This window comes from Haplochromis burtoni, unplaced genomic scaffold (assembly GCF_018398535.1).
Source record: "Haplochromis burtoni strain Fernald_Lab_line unplaced genomic scaffold, NCSU_Asbu1 Contig_113, whole genome shotgun sequence".
NCBI lineage: Eukaryota > Metazoa > Chordata > Actinopteri > Cichliformes > Cichlidae > Haplochromis > Haplochromis burtoni.
Genome location: NW_024582474.1, coordinates 79,673 through 97,327, shown reverse-complemented (window position 1 = coordinate 97,327; position 17,655 = coordinate 79,673). Strand labels below are relative to the sequence as shown.

Here is a 17,655-nt window from a genome sequence, read left to right as displayed (position 1 = left end):
ACATTCTCATGAGGTCCACTGTTAATTCACTGGGCATTTCTGCTACATGTGAAATACTTGTGTGACAAAGTGAAGAAATGTGAGTAACTAAATAAATGCATTTTTTCTTTAAAAGATAACTTTCACCCCTCATTCCCAATTTTTCCCTGTACATGTTATTATCTAAATCCCAGCTAGGATGAGGATTCCATGTGTATACAACAATTTAATCCAGAGACAGCTGCTGTTACAAATTCTTTGTCATAATGCCTAAAATCATAAAGCCTATCATTAGGTGGCTTATGCTGCTGTGATATCACCGTCACTCATAGAAAAGTTTAAAAAAAAGATAAATATATAGATAGAGCAGACTACAACTAACAGTGGTTTACACAGTTCTAACATTGTCTTGCTGATCGCCCAAAATTAAGCTTATAGTACAAAAGCATAACTAATAATATGAACAGCTGACCATTTCTTTATCTTGATTAAATAAGTAATTTTACTAGTGGAAACAATGTTTACATAATGAGAAATGATCACTTTTAATGAGTCACTATTAAAAAGATCATTTAAATCTGCAACTAATAATTGATGTGTTGGAATACTTTCATGGTTTTAGTAATTTGTTGTAGTAACAGTAACAATTAATACGTTTTAGTAATTGTTTCAGTGACTTTATCACAAATTGTGTTAAATTGGATATTTAAAGGATGCTTTTTTTTAAAAATTCACAGACAAATAGATTCGTAACTGAGAAAGAGTCTGAAACAGAACTGTTGTTCTAGCTTTTTCCTAGTCACAACTCCTGCTGTTCCTACATCCACAGTTTCATTCATTTACATTCACAAATGCATGAACTCATCTGTTCTCACAGCAGCCCAGACTTGTAGTCTCCTCAGTGCAGGACAAAGTCATATCTCCTTTTGGTTCACACATACGGTGTCAGCAGTCACATGTTAACGAGGATTTATGGGAACATAAACTAAACCTGCTCCTCCCCATCTCTCTTTCTGCCTTTTCTTGCTTGCAGTAGCAAAGCTGTAAAGAACTGTGTTTGTATTTCATACTTCTCATGGGTCCCTTGTTTTAAAATTTATTTTTTTTGCATAAAATGTCCGTTCCTGGAGAAGTGTGCACATGTGGAGAGATGGACTTGAGAGAGATAGAGGTGTGAGCAATGACACGGCCTTTGATGTTAAAATGGTATTTAGAGGTTAATGAGGCTGTGAAGGAAATGCCACATATTCGCTTTTTTTGTTGCTGCCTCTTTCACTCACAGACACAGACAACAGACACACACACACACACACACACACACACACACACACACACACACACACACACACACACACACACACACACCTCTGTAGCTCATAAAAGGGTTGGATTAAAAAAAAAATCTCTATGTAACAATTAGAAAGTAGCAACAAATTTAAGTATACAGGTATGTGGGCACATATATGAATACTTCTCTGTTCCACGAAAGGAAGAAAGGAACGTTGAGGCAATAAATGATGAACGGACTGGTTTTTATATAACGCTTCTCTGCTCAAGCAGTCAAAGAACTTTACACAACATCTCTTATATACAAACATTTTTTACCTTTTTTTTCTGTGTCCCAGCGCTTTCTAACATTCATACCCTTATGCTAGAACATCAAATACTAGTTGGCCTTCTCTACCTCCTGAATTACAGCCACCCAGGAAATACATTTTAAAAGACCAAAAAAAAAAAAAAGTAAAGTAAACTAGGGCCCATCAGATCATATGTATTGCAGTGTTGCAGAGAGGTGCAGAGACTGAAGTTGTAGTAGAACGGGCAATATCCTTATAATTCTGTTTAGAACCACAAGATGGTGTAGTGAGTCAGTGTGGCTTCCAATCTGCCACAAGTCCAACATAAGTACTACTACTACTACTACTGATACTACCATTACTACTACTACTACTGATACTACCACTACTACTACTACTACTGATACTACCACTACTACTACTACTACTAATAATAATAATAATAATAATGCATTTTATTTAATGGCACCTTTTAAGGCACTCAAGGCACTGATCTTGTAAGCAACCCTTACAACAAATTAAATGCCCAAATCAGACCATGCATAAAATAACAGTTGAAAAAAATGTCAATACTGAGGAGGCTGAGGCCCGTGGTTCATGGTGTCATGGTCACAAATACCTACTTAAAGTAGGTTTAGGTCTTGCCACAGCGGCCATTGTTGTTCCTGCAGCTTGCTGGGCCATCTCAAAGCTTTTCGGCTGAAGTGAATGTCCTGCTGTTCTCTGTGGGATCATGCTTATTATCTACTTCAGCCCTACTGTAATTGTGGATGTGGACCAGTTACCTTTTAAAAGCAGTAATAATGTTTCCAGTTTTCCACCTGTCTTAAATATGCTGCGCTTTCCTTTATATTCAATTTTATTTTGCCCCTCACCCCCCAACCAGTCATGGCAGAAGACTGCCCCTTCCTGAGCCTGGTTCTGTCGTAGGTTTCTTCCTGTTAAAAGGGAATTTTTCCTTTCCATTGTTGCCTGGTGCTTGCTCATAGGAGATCACTTGATTTTTTTTTTTCGGATTTAATTTAATTGACTTGAAATTAAAAACCTAAAAATTCAGGTCATGGGTTCACATAGTAGAGAGCACTACATTTGTTAACTGCACTTTAAAAAAAAAGAAAATTGCAGTTTTTTTTAGTTCTCCCTACTACAAAAACCACAAATAAAAGCAAGGCAGTTAGCGGCAAATCAAAATAAAGATAAAATATACAAATGTGTGTTTATTTTATATATAAATATAAAATAAACACATTTTTAAAAAATCCACTACTACGCTGTGTATTTACTTCAGTGAACACTTGTATGTTTTTGTGGTAGAAGAATATAAATTGTCTAAATATGCGAGTTTTTTTTTTCTTTTGGCAGCACGGTGGCATGGTGGTTAGCACTGTTGCCGCACAGCAAGAAGGTCCTGAGTTCAATTCCACCATCAGGCCGGGGTCTTTCTGTGTGGAGTTTGCATGTGTTTGTGTGGGTTCCCTCCGGGTACTCCGGCTTCCTCCCACCGTCCAAAGACATGCAGCTTGTGGGGATAGGTTAATTGGATAAACCAAATTGCCACTAGGTGTGAATGTGCGAGTGAATGTGAGTGTGAATGGTTGTCTGTCCCTGCCTGTTGGCCCTGCGACAGACTGGCAACCTGTCCAGGGTGTACCCCGCCTCTCGCCCTATGACAGCTGGGATAGGCTCCAGCGCCCCCCGCGACCCTGAAAAGGATAAGCGGAAGCGAATGGATGGATGGATGTGAGTTTTTAAATTAGCACTGAAATAATAATACTGTGTACTGTGAAAAAAAAAAGAGACTCAAGTTGTTCAAATGCAAAAACGACTGACGGGTATGATGTAAGGTGAGAGTGAATTTGTAAATTTGTACTGCAACTGTTTGTTTTTCTAGAAAGACAAAGCCAGAGATTAGGGAAGACTGTATAATGTTAATTATTAAAGGAGCGAGAGAGAATAAGCAGAACTTAACCACATGAAAGTGGGTCAGGGTTACATGCAGCAGAAGGTTTAGATTTCTTAATAAATCCAGATCGTTCATCACACAGTGAATATTATTAAAACCCTAAAATTGTTACACTGCTCAGGGCAGTAAAACAGAGGTGGAAAAAATGTCAGGTAGTTGAAGGATGCTGTTTAGAGAAAAGGGTGATTTCCTTTTCTTTATGTTGGTGCAATTCTGAAGTAAAACAGTGAGAAGTTTTCAAAGGTGCAAAAGCATCCAGCAGACTGTTTATTCCATTCTAGTAGTAAAACCCTGTGATGGAGAATCATTTATCTATTCCTGTCTATCATCAGGAAGACTGTCAACTTCACTGAAGAAGCCAGTTATATCAGTGTTCTTAATGTTGAGGAATAACGCTAGAACAACAGATAAGATCGAGAACATTAGAGTTTCTCATTAGAGTTATCAAGACATGATGCAAGGACCCTTGTATAGTATTATAGTATTAGTATTAGTGATAGTGTCCATATGTATATTAATCACTCATCAAAATAACATTTGGGGACAAAGGATAAACTGAGTTAGCAAACTCAGGGGGTTCAGTCAAAGTCCTTATTTAGCTACCTACTGTAGCAAGTACAGTGGGTGGTGCTATTATTATAAATGAGTAATTTCACTGAAGTATTGATCATTTTTATTCCACCCCGGTCTACATAAAAGTCACATTATTTGGATTTTTGCAGAAAGTCTTCACATAAATTGCTCCATAGTGTTGCGTCTCATTTTAGTTAAGGCAGGGGTGGGGAACTCCGGGCCTCGAGGGCCGGTGTTATCCAAAATAACAGATGATTCAAATGGCTAAATTACCTCCACAGCATTTCTTGTAGTTCTGCAGAGGCCTGGTAATGAACTAATCATTTGATTCAGTTGTGTTGACCCACGGTGATATCTAAAACCCGCAGGACACTGGCCCTCAAGGCCTGGAGTTGCCCACCCCTGGGTTAGGGTGTAGGTTACAGAGTACCTGTGTAAAGAGGTTCCACAACACACTTACTGTGGGTGACATTACCTTGGTTTGCAAGAACACTGAGAAAGTTTGGAGTAACTTTTGACCGGGATATGACTTTCAGCATGCTCATTAAACAAATACCCAGGATTTCCTTCTTTAAGAGGAATTTTTTTTTTAATGAGAAACATCCTGCCTCAGTGTGATGCTGAAAATCTGGTTCTTAGATTTAAAACAACTTTATTTTTTTTATTGCAGGACTCTAAAAAATACAGGCTTAATTGTCGTTCCGGGAGTTTCAAAAAGTAGAAATAGAAACAAAGCCTGCTGTCAAACCCTTCTCCACTCCCATCTCATCCATTATCCAGAAAGAGCTCTGTTAGCTCCTCTTTAAGCCAACCTTCTTATGATTCCTCACAAACATGTGGTTTCAAACAGCAGGTGGGTGGGACTTTCCTGCTCACAGTTAGAGATATGTTTCTGAGATTACAATACTGGAGATAACCGTTGTCAGTGACATCTGGAACAGCTTCCCATAGTATGAGAGGCAGGGTACAACCTGGACAGACCACAAGTATGTCGCAGAGAAATTTCGCACCTATGGGTGATTTAGAATCACCAATTAACCAAACCCCACTAAGCGCACGTCAGGACCTTTTTGCTGTGAGGCAACAGTGCTAATCAAACGTTTCGAACAGAGTTGGAATTTCTTTACCTGAATGATTGAAAATGCATCAAGACATATTTATCATGAGAAGCATTACTGCAACAGTATATATTGTATATCAGAAAATAAAAACAAGCAGGTCTTCCTGAACCTTTTCTATCAGTAGTGCACAATGTATTGCACTAAAAACTGCAGTCTATCTTTAGTGTGGTTGAACAGAAGAAGAACTGATATGGAAACACTCCAACGCAAATGTTTAATTCACATGCGAGATCTCACACTGTATATTCTCAGAACAGCTGAGTGGGTTTCTTTTCAGCTATATGTACAGATAAGGTGATAAGGATGCTGCTGAATGTAGGTCATCGTGACACAGGTGTGGATGTGGTGAAATAAACCTAACAGCCATCTTGTCTTTACATAAAACATAACAGTTTTCAATCCTCTGAGTAAGGTTTATGTAAGCGGCACAAAAATACAAGATGTGTGATAAAATGCAGCATTATTGCATATCGTTATTATTATTATTGCCCCCCCCCAAAAAAGTCCAGGGAGGTAGCCAATAAGATCAGCTGTTAGCATTGATTAGGCCCCTATTGCCCTGTTGTAAAAGCTTCTTCACCCTGCTGCCATGTGGCAAGAGGTACCGGAGCATTTGGTCCCTCACTGCCAGACTGCAAAAAAGTTTCCTCCCCCAAGCCGTCAGACTCCTAAAAAATCAGTGACTGGACTGACACACACACACATACGTTTATACATGTCACTACCTCAAGCATTTATCTGTACAGTGTCATGTACACACAGACTTTCATACATCAAGGTTTTTTTGCACAACCTACTGTCATTGTTGCACCTTTCTATTGCACTGTTGTGTCTGCAATGTGTTGTATCTGGTGTTGCACGTTATGTAGTCCTGTGTTGATTGTGCCTTATAAGTTATATGTAGCAGCATAGTGTTGGAGGCGCACTGTCTCGTTTCACTGTGTACTGTACCACTGCACATGGTTGAAATAACTATAAAGCCACTTGATGGCTCCTGCACTCATAAAATCTATAAAATTCTATAATCATATGTTCCTTATCGCATATCAGTTGTTTGTGTGCGTTTTGTGGCCCAAAAATTCATAAATTATATGTAAATAGGAAGTCTGTAAAATTTCTGAAATTACACTGTGACTGGAAGCAAGGTTTGTTTTCACTCTTTCAGTTATAAATTTCACATTTATTAAAAAAACTAAACAGGCTCAGTTCTGGTTAGTGGATTTCATTAATAAATAAAATTCTGTATTCATGTAATAAGAAGATTTCAGTCAGCTGAGTGGGTGTCATCGTTGAGTTCAATCACATAATATTTCTTTAGTAGTTACACAGCAACTCCATGCCATGAGGCCGCCCTTCCAACAGACGCATTTATTCTGCCCTCCAGCTCTTGCTTGCATGCAGTATAGCAGCTGATCAGGCCACTTCAAGCATTTCTCTCTGATGGAGGGATGTACTCCAGACCAAGATAAGCAAATATCTCCTCCTCTGATGTAGCTCTCAGATATTTATTCTGTACAAAAGGAAAACAAGTATGATTCCATCACGCCATCTTCATTTAATTAAGCTGAAATATGGCAGGTATAATATGCACTTAAAGGAAGAAGTAGAAGTAGTTGGCATGGGGAAAAAAAAGGGGGGGGGGCGCTATTCTTTTCTCAAGGGTTCACATGAGAAACTGGAAGTGTAGTGAAGGGTTAATGCGTTTAAGAGAAAAGAGAAAATTAATACTGAACAGAACTGAGTCCCACTTATTGTTGTGGCCCTCCACAACAGACCCAATCACTCACGCAGCCACTTTTAACTTAAAAGACTTTCCTGTTAGAAGCAAAATATCTGTTGCTTCTAACAGTTTGTGGAGTGATTTCTATGTAAAGAGCATGGGACAAACTTCCTGCTGAAATCCAAATGTGTTTCTTAGTGCTCAGAGTACTGCCTTGCCTCAACAGTACCTCAAGAGCACTTCTGCTCCCGGCTTCAACAGTGAGCAAAACTAATAAAGTATATCTTAAAAATAGACTCTCTAATCGCTAACACTACAAAAAAAAGGCTTTATTTTTCTTTTTTCGATTTACCTGTGTATTATCAAATAGGGCGTGACTGCTCAGAGACATGTTCTTCTCGTGCCCAGCCCAACGTCGCAGCTCCCTCTCAAACAACTGCACAGACAGAAGGAACATTAAACAATATAACATAGAAAAGCAGGGGAAAAGAAGGAGGCAATAGATTTTTGAAAGAGGACAAAGGTCAGGCGTGAGCGATCACCTTGGATCCGGTCCAGCCCAGCACAGCAAAAGCAAATTGACTGATCGGAGAGACCACCAGGTCCACCCTCACAGCTCTCCATATTTTGTGTGATGCAGCTTCCATCTGGTAATTCTTACTGAGCTCACATAATTGTTGATCTGTGTCCGCCTGCATGTGAGGTCTGAGAACGTCCTTGGTTTTCAGATCATTTTGCTCCTCTGGCTGCGTGCTTTCTTGTTCCTTCCCTTTGGTCAGTTTAAAGATGGAGAAACACCTTTCAAAGCGGTCCATGTTGGAGGCAGGCCGAGCAGGGCCATCCTTCGACTCCAGGTATGAGTTTCTGGTAGTTTTCTGGTACAACAGAAATCCCTGAATAGACAACAACCAGTTCAGATCAGAAACATATGTCATATAGAGTTGTGAGGAAAGTTTATATGAACTCATCATGGACCTGAATTCACTGCAATTTAGAGCTTTCAATTACTGCTTTGAAATATTCTTTTTCCAGGGTGAATGATTGCATAGCATGCATTGGATGCACAAGTTTAAATGCATTTTGAATTTTCTAAAATCCAGAGGGACAGAAATTACATATACAGACTCAATATATACACACATACAGTCACTTAAAGCTTTAAATAAGTGGCGCTGAAGGTTATACAATTTCTTTTCATGACTTAACTACAACTGATACTTTCTCTTTGGAAGCATAAAAAAAGTTCTTGTTTAACATTATTTATTGGACTGAAAACAGTGAGAACAACCTGAAAGTAATATAAATTCTGAATGGAGAGTGTAGATTTCCACAGATTGTGAAGGTCTTTTAGAGCCATTTCTGAATAATGGCAGATTCCAAGATCATCAGTTCAAACAACTGTATGCAAGTACAAATTTTCAGGCGTGTCACCACTTTTCCAAGATCTGGAAAAGACAAAAAACTGTCACCAGGAAACTGTTTAGGATGATTAGGAACAATCCAGAAACCACTAAGGCTCAAGCCTGTCATTCACTGGAAACAGCTGACCTCTGACCTTGGGTTCAAGGTCACCAGGATTCAAACATGTCCCAGATATTTAGCAGATGCACCTTTAACATCAATTTGATACTCATATGTCACCTCATTATCAAGTTATCACATTCAGACTTGGGTGTGTACGCCGCCTGCACACCAGGGTGACAACAATATCCCAACAGCCCTTTACCACTGAGAAGTAAAAATCTGAATCAGAATAGTTTAACCCCAGAGGAAACTGTGTTGATTTGTTTCAAAGGATTTAATAAATATCAATTGTCTCAAAAGTTACCTGTGATTCCAACCAGGCGACCACTTTAGGCATCAGTCCCACCTCTTTGCCTTCCTCTGGGTGCGTTATCAGAAAGTCAACATCGTGGCCCGTCAGCTTCCCTCTGTGAAAATACCACAGTTCATATTTCTATTAAATTGCAGAGGGCAAGTTTAAAATTTGATTTGGTTCAAGAAGTGTTTACTTGTTGCTCATGTAAACTTTTCTTTAAACCGCATGTATAAACAATAATTTTGACAATATAGAGCTCATTGAGATATTTTAGGCTGTGAAGATTTTGAATGTGCTATCAGATGTACTGTGTGTGAATATTTGTGCTTTCACCTCCTGAATCCTCCGGTCAGAGCAACCTGTGATCCTGTTAGCACAGAATCGACGGCTTTCTGCACAATCTCCCCGATGGCATCTGCTTCTGCTTTAGTGACCGGCTCGTTGAGGTCATCGTAGTGCTCAAGACCTTGATGATGAGAGTGTATTTATTATTTTTTAACAATTTTATTTTATATAGGACACGAGGAAAGGCGAATTACCAAGCAACCAAGTGAACACATTATTTTTTTTAATGCTACACAATGTCATTAAAAAGTATTTCCCAACTTCCACACTTTCTCAGATATCTTTTTTTCATATTTATCATTAACAGGTGATTGCGACTGTCAAAAATCTTTAATATTAGACCCATCTCATTTTGTCAATTTTGATGATCCCCAAGACTTTTAAGACAATATTATGTGGACTGATGAGCTGAACTGTTTGGGGGTTTTCATAAAAAGATCAGTCAAACATGGAGGTGGTAGTGTGACGGTATGGGGCTGCTTTGCTTCTCCAGGACCTGGACTGACCAAAATTGATGGAACATGAATTCTGCTCTCTACCAGAAAACCCTTAAAGATAATTATGACAGCAAGTCTGTGAACTCTAAGCATGCTGCAGTGCCTTCAATCCAACTATTGTGTAAATTGCTACCAGATTATTTAAAAAAAAAAAAAAATCATGCAAAGAATTGCTTTTTGTTTTAAGATTAATGTTTAATTTGTTTCTCACCTCTCCTCCAGATTGCACCAAGCCTCCAGCTGGCCAGACAGGAACTTCCAAACAAGTCTGGCTCTTTTTGGCCTCCTTTTATGGTAAAGTTCCTGGGAGGGAATGTGCCAGGTGTAGTGTGAAGTGGGGGTGGGGTTTCGTGAGGTTAAAGAATCTGTTGATGTTGAACGTTTACGGAGTTGGGGAATTTTCTAAATATATTTGTGTTAATGTTCTCACTGTTAACTTATCATCATTATATTTGAATGACAGATTGAGCATTGTTATTAATTTGTTTAATTCTTAATTGCTATTTAATTCAAGGAGTGGGAGGAGCCACTGGTTATTTAGTCAGGGGTTGCAACTCCTCTTGAGGACTAGTGTGTGCCGAGTCACGATGGAGAGTGGACCATAGTGGCTTACATCAGGGGCCGTCGTTACAGTAGTTTAGCCCACTGCAGAGTTGTTTCTATTTAGATTAGGATCATATTTCAGGTGTTATTTGTTTCTCAGTAAAGTCTTTCTAGTTTGAGTTTTTATTTAGTTGGCTGTACTGTATTTGTGACACATTAGATCACGGATGTGAAAGAAAGAATAAAAAGACTGGACTGTCAGCTTTCAGAACAACATATTGCTGCCTCCACCACTCGGTCAACCCTCGGAAGAATGTCTAGCCACACATAGTGTCATGCCCTGCAGCTCAAGGTCAGTTGGGTTATGCAGCTGGATAAAAATTTTAAAAAAAAGGAGTGTCCTAGTCAAAGTCTGGACTCAAGTCAGATTGAGAAATTCTGGCTTGACCTTAAAACAGGCTGCACATGCTTGCAAACCCTCCAATGAGGCTAAATTGTTTTTTATTTTGAAAAGACATGTGACCCAAAATCCCCCCCCTCATGTGTCAAAAGAATTACACATGATGACTTTTTTAAGGCCCATTCAAAAGAGAGACAGACACACAAAGACACAAGAACTCACCTGACATGCTTTAACTTGGACACCAGTTAAATAGGAGACAGCATACATACGCCTGCTCTGATCATTATAGTAAGAAAATTATCCCCATTCAAGAATGCCAAGAAAAACAAAGCTAACAAACCTGATTTTTGTGCTCGATTCAGTGTTTGTCCTGAATCTCGTAACTGCTCAAGGTTGTATATTCCCTCTCTAATCCATCGGTCAGCAGTTTTGGCTCCAACTCCAAAAATACCAGTCAAAATCTGAAATACATTTATTTAAAAACATTAAGGACAACAGTACATTTGTACCACTTTGGCGCAGGGCCTAAATCGCCCTCCACCTATGTGTTTGCACATGACCCATAGCACACTGATGAGCTAAACACAGTTTTATAGTAAACGTTATTCTTATTTACAGCCCCTCCAAAGAACAACAGAAGGCTCTGTCACCATCTTGCACGTAAGAGATTCAAAGTTTACATGGTTTCAGGACGTACTTATGGTGTGTGTCATATCATTGCTAACTCCTGATCATAGAACAGTGATAAGAGCAGGAAAGTTTAGAGCAAATCAGTATTTCCTAGATTTGAGTTGCTTGATACAAAATCTTTAAATAGTGGATAACATGTTGTGTTACAGGTTGCATAAATAATACTAAGAATGTTAGCCATTAGATTTTTGCTTGCGATTACAAGCCAAATTCACGATCTGTGTACATTAAGCAAAACTGTACAGTGAAAGCAGTAAAACAGTTGATATCATAACAGAAAGTAGCTAAATGCATTCCATTAGAAAATGAAATAACTATATTTTCCTTCAAAGTGGGGTCTATTAAGCTTTTCCTTTTCTGTCATAAAAGCATACAATTACAGTAACAAATTCCATAATATTGTCATCTCAAGCACACAGCTCTGGCTATGAGCACTGCTGAAGCCCCATCCTCCTGCTGTTCAAACCTTCTTTGTGAGGGATAGCCAATAAGAAGAAAGTTGGTCTACAGGAGATAAAACTGGGGTTTTTTTGGCAGAGAATCAAGTATAAAACATTCAATGATAAGTGAGAAATCTGAATTATTCAAAGCTACTCCGGTAAAGTAAGAAAAAAAAAAAAACCCCAAACAAACAAGTTTGCAGCAAAGCAACTGCCGATGCCTGCCCCCAGCATCCAACATCAGCATGGCAGGGATGAAGGCACTTATATTGCTTAGTTATGACAACAGCATTATCATCCTTCCAGTAGAAAAGGGTGCATGCATGGTTTTGCTGAACCAGAAAGACTATCATGAGAAACTTATGAGCCTCTGAAACAAGACCCAGGAAGTGGTTACAGGAAGAGGGTGATAGACTGTCTGAAGCGGTTAGAACAAGAGAATGCTTTTGACCAGACATCATACCACAGGTTGCCAAGGGTAAGCTATGCAGTCTGTATGGTTTACTGAAGATACTAAACAGGATATACATTTAAGATCAATTGTCTGTATGATCAACTCGGTCACTTGTAACATCTCAAATTTTCTGGTCTCAATCCTCAACCCATTGGTAGGCAGACCACCGGGTAGGATATGAAAAATGACAGGTTAGCCTTCTTAGACTGTAAGATTTCCATCAGTAATGGGGGACATTTAAAAGTTGATGTGTATCATAAACCAACGCAAACAGATCAGTATTTAAGGTTTGACTCTCATCATGAACTGGAGCACCTAGTTGGTGCTCCAGTTGATGATGTTATTATTAGTAGTATTATTAGTATTAGTATTATTATTACAGGACGCTAAAACACAGAGCGAACGCCATCACCACAGACAAGCAGCCAGGGAAGCAGAAGAACATCATACCAAGAAAGCCCTGATTAAATGTGGTTATCCCAGCTGGACATTTATCAAAGCTGGAATGTTGTCTAAAGAAAGCTCCTGCCTGCGCCAGAAACTGGTCCACCCCAAGGATTGGGTCCCCCGACACAAACACAGTAAAGTAGTCTACACTGTTAAGTGCCAGAAAGGTTTGCCATGATTCTGAGAAACCAAACAACTTCTGGCTAAGCAGATGACACAAACAGAAGAGCTAACTCGTCAGGCCAGGACTCTGCAGTCTATTCACACCTACAGACCAGTGGACATTGTTTCAATGATGAGGATGTACACATCCTGGACAGGGAGGAATGCTGGTTTGAGCGGGGAGTCAAGGAGGCCATTTACGTGAAAAGGGAAGAACCATCTCTGAATCGAGGAGGGGGGCTAAGGGTCCATCTTTAACCATCTTGCAATCAATGACTTTGATCAGTGTTTGTTGATCAATGGTCATGACAGTTTGAATAATAATTATCAAGAGAGCCCATTGTTTGCCAGTGGTGCTAGTTTCAGGTACTGTGCAAATGTATTGTTTGTAAGGTTGACTTTTTGAGTCAATTGGATGAGTCCGAATGAACAGAAACAACCTTTTGGGAGCTTGAGTTAAAAAGTATTAAGTTAGAAAGGAGAAGAATAATTTTATTTCCTAGTGATAGCTAAGGTGGACCTATTCCCTTTAGATTTTTAACAGCTGCTTTTGAACAAGGGGACACACCTGCAGCAGATTTTAAAATGCCTGAGATACCTTTAGTGCTTTGTACCGCTTTGACTGCTTGGTGGATTCAACCTCACTTGACACTCCATTCTCCAAAACATCCTGCAAGACCAGAGAATTTAAATGAATTTAAACTACATCTTGTTAGGGGGTGAACATGGAATGCTAAAAATTTTCACTTACTTTTATAACTCTAAGCGAGTGTTCTCCAAGACAAGGCAGACCCCTGAGCTGTGACATGCTTATCACCTGTGTGGGGAGCGCCTTCATCAAGGCAGCAGCTCGTCGAAAGGCAACGCCTCGTCCGTCCTCATTATTGAGCTCAGCGTTTTCAGCTAAAAGCGACAAGGCATCCTGAGGCAGAAAATGCAGTTCTGACATATGTGTTAGCTAACATGGCACCTAAAATCAGACTTCTGTGTTTGCTTGGGGTGGGGGGTAGAGGGCTTACAGTCAAGTTGCTGTTATGGTTGTCCAGAGTGGTTCGTCTCTGACAGGCATAGCTGGATACTGAGAACAAAGCAACCTCTGCTTCACTGATCTGCTGCTCCTGGAAGACAAACATAAGGACTTAAAGTCTTCAGTATAACATGAAACCAATGCCTATTTGGTTTAAAATACATGTTGGTTAACTTAAAGCTAGCTTTGGAATGGATAGAGCAGGAATGATTACAGCAGGGTGATGTTAAACTTTTGCAAAAGCCGAACCTCAAATCTGTGGTATGTGCTAGGCTTCATGTCAGGAAAAGCCAGCTTCATGTTTAAACCAAGCCTAAAATGTCAAACTCTTACCAAAAATACATTTTAGGATTATACCAAAAACTCATTGGCTAATAAACCAAATTATCAAACCAAATTGGTGAGGGACATTTAACCAAGTATAGGGTTTTCTGACAGACCATTTTCTTGCTCCATTATTCACTGTTGTCTGAGTGTAAAAATTCTTTGTGGTTCCGAGCTATTGTTCCCATTGCGCTCCCAGAACACTCACAACTTTGGAAATTCTCACCTTGACCTGAGCCTCCCCTGGCTGAGGCCTACAGAGTTTCTCAAACATGCACACTTGCCCAATTTCTTCTTACCATCATACGTGGAAGAAACAAAAATGAGTGAGTGCATCAGAGACATACAAAGTTAAGAGGCTTGTACTCTGTTAGGAAACGCAATTGCCTGCCTGCACTGCTAAACCAGAAAGCATTGCAATTTCTGACTGAGGAAACTTACAACAGTTTCTGAGGAGGAAACCAGGGAAGTCCCCAGGAGTGACAAAGAAAGCAAGAAAAGCAAGAAACAGTTGATTCAATTTTCCTTCAATTCAATTCAGTTTTATTTAGCATCACAACAGTAGTTGCCTCGAGTTAGTGAATGAGTAAAAGAGAATGCCAGATGATAGGCATAAGTGGAGGACAAGAAAAAACACATCTGTCAGTCTGAGACGGGAAACTCGCTACAGTTATTTTTTAACAAATAAGTGTAATAGTAAACTTCAATGCAGATGGAAGCCTTTTTAATGAATGCGGTTTATTAAAAGTAGCTTTGTCAGGAGTAGTCACTAGATGTACCAGTTTCTGCTCATTTTGAATTTGATGGCAGCAACATATGTCAAAAAAATTTGGACAGGGCTGTGTTAACCTCTTCCAGCAAAAGACCAGCCGATGGACTTTTGTAAGAGGAGTGTTGTTGTATTGTTGTGTGACATAGGATTCTACCGACTCAACAGTCTCAGGTTTTAGATTCGTTTCATGTGAAAATGTTTTCAACCGGTGAAAGGTCTTGACTGCAGGCAGATCAGTTCATAGCCATGCTGCTGTAACTGATGCAGTATGTTGTTTAGCAGTCGAATGTGAACTATGCAAGACCTTCACTGAAAGTAATTTTACCATCTCACTGCTTTTTGTCCTGACATAAAAAATAGATGTGAGCCTTTCTAAATTCTATTTATAACTTACCATCTTCTAGGAGTTCACTCAGCTAATGATGAAAAGCTTAATAGACCTCATAGTTACTGATCACAGACCAATGAAACAAAAAGTCATTTTTGGCAATTTAGTGCCAATAGACAAATAAAGCTGTATAAAGACTGATGGTGTCAGTGTGCAATTACTCCCTAATGGCAAGTAAAAGCATTTTACGCATGATATGTGATTTGTCACTTTATCATCAGAGAGTTGCTCTATAGGTTACTATTACTATAAACTGCTTGTATTTATTTAGTACATATTTACATTCAGTGAAAACGCTTATTACTACAAAACAAAGCCTCAGATTTTCGGTTTTGATATCATGGATGTGTAAAATGAAAATGTACCTGTAGTTTATGTCTATGTGTTATCGCCACAGGATGACCAGCACGCATGCTCTCTGTGTACCAGCTGACGTCCAGGAGGTGAACTCTAAGGCTCTGACCCCTTCCCTGAGACTCTAGCCACGTCCTGACCTCAGTGCCACAGTTATTCTCAGAAATAACATGTGTGACGCTTTCACTGTGGAGAAACAGCAGATTAAAAGTAAAATGACTCATACACTTTGGATTCTGTGAAGGAGGGTTTGAAGACAGATATTTACCTTAATACATTTCATTTTAGGCTTCCGCGAAACCTACATTTTCCAAGTTATACTTGCTTTCCCATGACATTTGTATCAGTGGATTAGTGACACTTCTCACCTGAACACGTCCGCCACCTGAAAGCCTTTATTTCGTCCGAGTTGAGAGAGGAAAAATCTTCGGCTGGCTCCCATTTTTCTTTCCAACAGGAACAAAACAACTTGAGAGAACTTGTTTGGTACCTTATGTCCACTGCTGTCACTCACAGTATTCCCAGCATCCGAGGGGAGAGTTTTTCTTCGTTTTAGTGGCACCATGATACACAACAAAACTATTTAATAGAACTCACTGGGTAGTTTGACACCAGGTCCGGTTCACTTTAGTCACAAGTTCATGACGTTTGTTCTCCTAGCTTGTCTTTTTCTTTAACTATTTTTGATAAAATTACAATTTCAAAACATACGACACTGTAACCTACATGAATGAACCTGACTCACTGGGTGAGGTTTAAGCTGTGAGGTAGGTTTGTGGGGAAAGAACCCCAATTTCAGTAACAAACGTGAATGACTGCGACCGGATGCAGCTGTGTAGCTGCTGCACCGGTGTCTCGTCACTCCTCCTGTGCACTACCAAAATAATTCCGACTGGAAATGATCGGAAGGTTTTATTTTATTTATAAGACCTCCACGTCAATTATTATTATTATTATTATTATTATTATTATTATTATTATTATTATTGTTGTTGTTGTTGTTGTTGTTGTTGTTGTTGTTGTTATTATTATTATTATTATTATTATTATTATTACTTGGTTACGCAGTGTGTATCCATCTCACCCTATCTGTTCTATATTCTTCTATTACACCAGCTCTTTCCATATCCTCCTTTACTACATCCATAAACCTTAGTGGTGTACGATACTAAAAAATTTGGTATCAGTCCAGTATCAAATAAGTACAGGTACAGCATTGTTGATACTTACCGGCGCTTTTAACGCATAAAGGCTGTTTATATAGGAGACATCAGTTTGATATGATTTATGAAGTGAGTCTTCAACAATTTGCAACTTCTGAATCCATTTTAATGACTGCTAAATAAACTAAACTGTTTTGTTTTGTTGTGCCTCCATAGTCCTAAGAAATCTAGAGTAAAAGTCTGAAAATAAAAGTCTGAAAATTTCACTGGTCTTTATTACCATCAGAATGAATCTGAATCTGTAATTTTTGACATATACTGGCTAGTCAGAATATGAAAATAAATAAATAAATCAAGCAGTCCTGTCCCATAATTGAGCACACACTAATAAAAAAAATTGCAGTAACAAAATAGTGGGTTGAATTTCTCTATTAAATGAATTTTCACAGTTCTTTTAAATTTCACAATACTTCAAAATAACGTACATTTATATAGTTCGTATGAAATTAGAGAAGGTTTAACTGAAAATGCTCTAAAAGACTTATTTGATTATTTGAGATAGAGTGGCCTAAGTCTCGAAAATGAAAAATATGCATCAATTTATCAATATTATTTTCTCCCTTCCCTCTAGTACCTTCTACAAACTTCAGAATTGTGTTTTATTTGGATTAAACTATATCTACTGATATTTTTTTTATTTTGTGATACTATTGTTGTATTTGCTCAATCCAGTGTGAAAACAAAAAAGTAAAACCAACCAAAAGAAATAAAAACTACAATTAGCTGCTGAATCATTTCGTTTATCAGTTGTAGCTCAGGCTAGGGCAAAAGGAAGCGCAAAGATTTGATTGATTATACATAGAGCAATCAGTAGAGAAATCTCTTTTCATAAGT

At 38.8% G+C, this 17,655-nt stretch overlaps 1 protein-coding gene across 1 annotated transcript; it reads right to left on the bottom strand.

Annotated features, from left to right (window-relative positions):
- Positions 1 to 3,337: 3,337 nt before the first annotated feature.
- polm (polymerase (DNA directed), mu) lies at positions 3,338 to 16,484 on the bottom strand. The gene is made up of 11 exons (XM_005928961.2): positions 15,967 to 16,484; positions 15,610 to 15,784; positions 13,753 to 13,851; positions 13,485 to 13,655; positions 13,332 to 13,403; positions 10,881 to 11,001; positions 9,086 to 9,218; positions 8,762 to 8,864; positions 7,476 to 7,826; positions 7,286 to 7,369; positions 3,338 to 6,723 (listed from the first exon to the last, which is right to left on the bottom strand). Exons 1-11 carry the CDS (start codon positions 16,161 to 16,163, stop codon positions 6,637 to 6,639), a joined length of 1,593 nt encoding a protein of 530 aa, XP_005929023.1. The 5' UTR covers positions 16,164 to 16,484; the 3' UTR covers positions 3,338 to 6,636.
- Between the last annotated feature and the right edge of the window lie 1,171 nt (positions 16,485 to 17,655).

What these genes read in the sequence shown, in the direction of transcription:
- polm (XM_005928961.2), bottom strand. Translation starts at nt 16,163, where the DNA reads ATGGTGCCACTAAAACGAAGAAAAACTCTCCCCTCGGATGCTGGGAAT. An exon ending in CAGGTGGCGGACGTGTTCAG is followed by an intron (nt 15,785 to 15,966) that starts GTGAGAAGTGTC and finishes GTTTCTCCACAG; the next exon opens with TGAAAGCGTCACACATGTTA. An exon ending in TCGCCTGGTTGGAATCACAG is followed by an intron (nt 7,827 to 8,761) that starts GTAACTTTTGAG and finishes TTGTCTATTCAG; the next exon opens with GGATTTCTGTTGTACCAGAA.